This window comes from Crocuta crocuta, unplaced genomic scaffold (genome assembly GCF_008692635.1).
Source record: "Crocuta crocuta isolate KB4526 unplaced genomic scaffold, BGI_CrCroc_1.0 scaffold394, whole genome shotgun sequence".
Taxonomy (NCBI): Eukaryota; Metazoa; Chordata; class Mammalia; order Carnivora; family Hyaenidae; genus Crocuta; species Crocuta crocuta.
In genome coordinates, this window is record NW_027531920.1 from 745,062 (window position 1) to 751,861 (window position 6,800).

The 6,800-nt window shown below is 37.9% G+C and overlaps 1 protein-coding gene across 1 annotated transcript in view; it reads right to left on the reverse strand.

Moving 5' to 3' along the window:
- Positions 1–6,800, reverse strand: part of TEX11 (testis expressed 11) — a gene marked incomplete at its 5' end in the record, with an annotated part of 187,803 nt that overhangs the window by 104,428 nt on the left and 76,575 nt on the right. Inside the window, 2 exons of the mRNA XM_077774971.1 lie at positions 996–1,081; positions 3,445–3,596. Of these exons, the coding sequence (XP_077631097.1) occupies positions 996–1,081; positions 3,445–3,596 (238 nt within the window). The remainder of the gene's footprint in view (positions 1–995; positions 1,082–3,444; positions 3,597–6,800) is intronic.

The following is a 6,800-nucleotide window of genomic DNA, read 5'->3' on the forward strand; positions in this document are numbered from 1 at the left end:
ATGGTCATGATATCAAGCCCTGTGTCGGACTCCATGCTGAGCATGGAGCCTGCTTGGGATTTTCTCTCTCTCTCCGTCTGCTCCTCCTCCTCCCCAGCTCGTGAGCTCTTGCTCTCTCTCAAATAAATTAAGTAATTAATAAGATTTTTTTTTAAAGGAAGAGTTTTAGGTTCACAGCAAAATTGAGAAGAAATGTACAGATATTGGCTATATGCCTCCTGCCCCCACAGGTGCACAGCCGCCTGCATTATCAACATCTTCTACCAAAGTGGTACACTTATTACAACTGATGAACTTACATGGACATATCATAATCACCCAAACTCCATAGTTTACATTAGGGTTCATGCTTGGTGATGTATATTCTATGGGCTTACACAAATGTATAATGACAAGTACCTATCATCATAGTATCATTCAAATTATTTTCATTGTCCTACAAATCCACTGTACTCTAAATAATAGTTTTTTAAAGGGAATAAAACTATTTCTTGTTCACCATGGTACAATAAATTACTTTCCTATATCTTAATATCAGATATGTCATTTCCCCTACACTGTAAGCTCCCAGTGGGGATAAACTACATCCTAGTAGGTTTCTTTCTTAACATTTGTTCATGTTTGAGAGAGAGAGAGACAGAGTGAGAGTGGGGGAGGGGCAGAGAGAGAGGGAGACACAGAATCCAAAGCAGGCTCCAGGCTCCGAGCTGTCAGCACAGGGCCCAAAGTGGGGCTCGAACCCACGAGCAGTGAGATCATAACCTGAGCTGGAGTTGGACACCCAAGTGACTGAGCCACCCAGGTGCTCCAGTAGTTTTAAATAAATTCTTATCCAATGCCCATTAACATTCTACATTATGAATATTTAATACACAGATGGTACCTCAGCAAAGAGATTATTGAAGTATTTAATGCTCTATGATTTTTACAGTGAACACCCTTATCTGTTAGATTAGAGAAAGAATATAAAGAATAAAAATAGATTGCTCCCAAACCTCAAAACTTCTGGCAGCTTTTTGCCACAGAATGCTGTGAAAACAGATCACTAATTGTGGTGCCAGTTTTCTTCCTCTTTGGTGATCTGAAAATAAAAACTCAAGCTCTAAAAACAAAAATCAAGATCTATTACATTAAATATAGAGTGCTAACTATATTCAGAACCTATAATCTTTAAGTAATGGCTACAAACACAATCACATTCAGACAGGTTTTCAGCATCAATTTTAGATTTCCTAGCAAAACTGATTATATAATACAGAGTTTGCTATAATCACAGTAATTCTTCTCTCAATTTGTGATAGTTTTCTAGCCTAGTCTCTTTTTAACGTATTTTCCATGTTCCAAATTTGATCATCATCTGGTGCTTTAATGTTATTGTGAATGAACAGACAGCAATGCTAAAAATCATTAATAAGAACTGTTTATAGTATTATGTACTAACAAGATCTGATCAAGTTCACAAGAAAGGCCAATTATACCTTAAAGCCTTTGTAAAATACTTTAAGACCATGTTTACACATAAACTTCATTACTTTCAATTGTAACTCATGTCCGATTGTTTCTGGTCTAGACATTTACAGGGTTCAAATACATTAGCACACATTCAAGTAGAGTTTAAACTGTAATAGAATTCTATATACTTCCTTCTCTTCTACCCTTCTGGCACTATCGATTTCCACAAAAGTCTTGATAAGACACTAAGAATGTCTGACGGCCCAAGCCAGTCAGCAGACATAATTTGTTCCATGGCTTAGATAAAATTACTCACATGAGAGTAAAAACCTACTGAATATAGTACTTAAAATATTATAATACTTTGAGAGTGTAAGTTTATAATTAGGTGTCACAACAAAACTGGCTAACTATAATCTTAGGAAAATTAGTCATNTTCTTACTTTTTCTAAAAATTGTGTTTTATAAATTATGTTTTTCAATGTTCTTTCTAGTTTTCTGAAGTACAATTTAACATTTGCTCAATCAAGGTCAACACAAACAACTACAGTATTTTACTGNTGTGGGCCCTTTCTCTCTTTGTAATATGCTACCATTAAAATCCTAAGGGTTGGAAAACCAGGTAATCAAACTTATCAAAATTGGGTCCAAACCAACTGGATTCTTAGTGAGGGTCTTCAGGGAGTGTATTACCAGCAAAATACGGCTCATAGAATCTAGAGTTCAAAAGATTCTTAGAGATTATATACTCAAAATTTCCCTTTAGGGGCGCCTGGGTGGCTTAGTCAGCTAAGCGTCCGACTTTCGCTTAGGTCATGATCTCGCGGTTCATGGGTTCGAGCCCCGCATTGGGCTCTATGCTGACAACCAGCTCAGAGCCTGGAGCCTGTCTTCAGATTCTGTGTCTCCCTCTGTCTCTGACCCTCCCCTGCTCATGCTGTTTCTATCTCTTTCTCAGAAATAAATAAAACATTAAAAAAAATTTTTTTAATTCCTTTCAAAAAGTATCAATGATTTTGTTTTTTATTTTTAAAATATGATACATACTTGTAAAAATTCAAGAAATCTGGTAAAATATAAGGAAAGCAGTAAGTCACCTACAATGCCATTACTCAGAATATATCCCAGTATTAACATTTACTCACTATCATTCCTGTTATATCTCTGTATATGTGTAGAGTTGGGAGGATGCACAAGGGTGAGAATTTTCTAATAAAAGGATCATACTTATCTGTGTTCTTCAAGGTATAGAGTTCTACAGAGAGACAGGTGGTCAGGAAAATGCTGAAATTTGGTTCTACATCTCTTGCTTTAACAGAAACTCTAGTCTATTTTATTTGGGACAGGATTCAAATAGATTGCATTTTGAAAGGGNAAACAGGAATGTAAAAAAAAATGGGGCTCCTGGGTGGCTCAGTTGGTTAAGCATCCAACTCAATTTTGGCTCAGGTCACGAACTCACAACTGGTGAGACTGAGTCCTATGTCAGGCTCTGCGTGGAGTGTGGAGTCTGCTTGGGATTCTCTCTCCCCCTCCCACCTCTCTCTGCTCCCCCACACATGCTTTCTCTCTCTCAAAATAAATACATAAAAACTTTAAAAAAACAGGAATGTATTTCACAATCTCTCATTTTAGTTAGAAAAAAACAAGATCCAGAGATTGTTATTAACTTGCCAGAAGGCACACAGCTTACTTGAGATCACACTGAAATCATGGCCTCTAATCTCACTATGTTTCACTTTACAGGAGATTTAAGCTCAGAAGTTTGTATGTTTTTGATGTTTTTCTATTTCTGCTGAGTTTCTTATTCTAGTTTGCCAAACATGTGGAATCTGGATCAGTGAGGCATTACAGTTAATCGCTATTAGGGAGGAAAAAAAGGAACTGAAAAAAAGGGATCCTTTGACCTAAGAATTTTGCCACTGTTCTGACATCTATCTAAGAATTACAGCATGTTAACACCTTTCTAAAACCTACAGAAATCCTACTAACCTATAATGATTTCTTCAATCTTCTCCTTGGCAGTCAGTTCTTCCTTTCTTTGTAAAAGCATGTCAATGTGGAGCAGTAGAGCTTTTCCAATATCTTCTGATGACTTAAAACGTTCACAGATACTCTTCATGAAATTAAACCCAACAAATTCTCTGTTCAGTGAAACACAATTTTAAATGTCATGAATAAAATAACTGGTTTTTGATCAATGGGACTATTGACAATGAGCAAAACATGCGAGATAAATCTGTATTAGAGCATAGGCAATATAATTAAACATCTAAATAAGCCTATTTGTTAATAATAAGTTATTTACCGGTGTCTGGGTGGCTCAGTCTGTTAAGCCTCTGACTTCGGCTCACGTCATGATCTCACCATCCGAGGGTTCAAGCCCTACATCAGGCTCTGTGCTGACAGCTCAGAGCCTGGAGCCTGCTTTGGATTCTTGTCTCCGTCTCTCTCTGTCCTTCCCCCACTCGCACTCTGTCTCTGACTCTCTCTCTCAAAAATAAACATTAAAGGGGCACCTGGGTGGCTCAGCTGGTTAAGTGTCTGACTTCGGCTCAGGTCATCTCACGGTTTGTGGGTTTAAGCCCTGTATCGGGCTCTGTGCTGACAGCTCAGAGCCTGGAGCCTGCTTTGGATTCTATGTCTCCCCCTCTCTCTGCCCCTCCCTGATCGTGTTCTGTCTCTCTCTGTCTCTCAATAATAAATAAATGTTTAAAAAAACATTAAACTCCGGAAAAGTGTGGAGATTCCTCAAAAAAATTAACACTAGAACTCCCCTTTGACCCAGCAATAGCACTGCTAGGAATTTACCCAAGGGATACAGGAGTGCTGATGCATAGGGCCACATGGACCCCAATGTTCATAGCAGCACTCTTTTTTTTTTCTTACAAATAGTTTATTGTGAAGTTGGTTTCCATATAACACCCAGTGCTCATCTTCACAAGTGCCCTCTTCCATGCCCATCTCCCCCCTCCCCCCCACATCCNCCGCAAGATCATGACCTGAGCTTAAGTCAGGTGCTTAACCGACTGAGCCACCCAGGGGCCCCAAACAATCTACAGATTTAAATGTAATTCCTACTGAGGCACCTGGCAGTTAGGCGCCCAACTCTTGATTTTGGCTCAAGTCATGTTCTCACGGTTCTAATTTCTAGCCTGGCACTGGGCTCTGTGTTGACAGCATAGAGCCTGCTTGGGATTCTCTCTTTCCCTCTCTCTCTGTTCCTCCCCTGCTCACATATACTCTCTATCTCAAAAACAAATAAACATTAAAAAAAATAAATGTCAGCAATCCCTATGAAAATCCCAATGACATTTTTTTACAGAAATGGAAAACTCCACCCTAAAATTCATATGGAATCACAAGGGACTCTAAAGAGCCAAAACAAACCTGAAACAGAAGAACAAAGCTGCAAGACTAACAATTCCTGATTTCAAAATTTATAACAAAGGTAATCAAAATAGTGTGTTACTGGCATAAAGACAAATATATACACCAATGGAACAGAAAAGAGTTCAGAAATAAGATGTCACATCTATGATCAAATGATTTTCAACAAGGCTGCCAAGACCATTCAGGGAAAGAAAGAACAGTCTTTACAATAAGTGATCTTGGGACAATTGGATATCTGTAAGCAAAAGAATGAAATTGGACATTCATATTATACCATCTACAAAAATGACCTGAAAATGGATTAAATGATATAAACAGAATAGATAAAGCATAAAACTCTTAGAAGAAAACACAGGAAGGGGCATCTGGGTGGCTTAGTTGGTTGAGCGTCTAACTCGATTTTGGCTCAGGTCATGATCTCACTGTTCGTGAGATCAAGCCCCAACATCAGGCTCTGCACTGACAGCATGGAGCCTGCTTGGGATTCTCTCTTTCCCCCCCAACTTGCCCCTCCCGTGCTTGTGTACGCGCTCTTTCTCTCTCTCTCCTCCTTTCTCAAAATAAATAAACATTTAAAAAAAGAAAACATAGGGGAAAATCTTCATAACACTGAATTTGGTAAGAATTTCTTGGATATGACACCAAAATCACAGGTAACAAAAGCAAAAATAAACTGGACTACATTAAAATTTAAAACTTTTGTGTATTGAAAGATACAACATAATGAAATAGGCTATCTATGGAATGGGAGGAAAAATTTCCAATCATATCTGAAATGGGATTAATATCCAGAATATGTAAAGAACTAAAACTCAACAACAAAAAAAGCCAAAAACTTGATTTTAAAAATGGCAAGTAACTCGAATGGACATTTCTCCAAAAACAATATTATGAATGGCAACAATCACATGAAAACATAATCAGCATCACAAACCATTAGGGAAAAGTGATTCAAGACTCCAATAAGATGCCACCTTACGCCCATTAGGATGGCTGCTATCGAAGAAACAAAAAATAACAAGTGTTGGCTAGGATGTAAAAATTGGAAATCTTGTGCCACTGTTGGTGGAAATGTAAAATGATTATAGCTATTATGGAAAACAATATAGAAGTTCCTTTAAAAATTAAAAATAGAATTTCCATATAATCCAGTAATTCTACTTTGGGTATAAACCAGAAGTAACTGAAAGCAGGGTCTCAAAGAAATATTTGTATATCCACGTTCACAGCATTATTTGCAATAGCCAAAAGATGGAAGTAACCTAAGCCTCATCAACAAATGAATGGATAAATGAAATGAAGTATATGCATACAATGGAATATTATGCAGGCTTTAAAAGGGAGAGAATTCTGATACAGTTAATTTTGAGAACATTATGCTAAGTGAAATACACTAGTCAGAAAAAGACAAATACTGTATAATTTCACTAATATGGGGTACCTTTACTAGTCATTCATAAAGACAGAAAGTAGATTGGTATATGCAAGGGGCTGGGGGAAGGGAGACTCAGGAGTTATTGTTCAGTGGGCACAGAGGTTAGGTTCTGCAAGATGAATACAGTGTTCTGGAGATTGGTTGCAAAACAATGTGAATGTACTTAATAATAGTGAACTGTAGGGGCGCCTGGGTGGCTCAGTCGGTTAAGCGTCCGACTTTCGCTTAGGTCATGATCTCGCGGTTCGTGGGTTCGAGCCCCGCATCGGGATCTGTGCTGACTGCCAGCTCAGAGCCTGGGGCCTGTTTCAGTCTTGACTCCCTCTCTCTCTGACCCTCCCCTGCTCACGCTGTCTCTCTCTCTCTCCTAGAAATAAATAAAACATTAAAAAAAATAGTGAACTGGACACTTAAAAATGCTTAAGATGGTAAATTTTATATTATTTGGATTTTACCAAAATTAAAAAAAATTAATAAATAAGTACAAATAGTAAAGATAAAGCTTACATTTCTGTAGTCC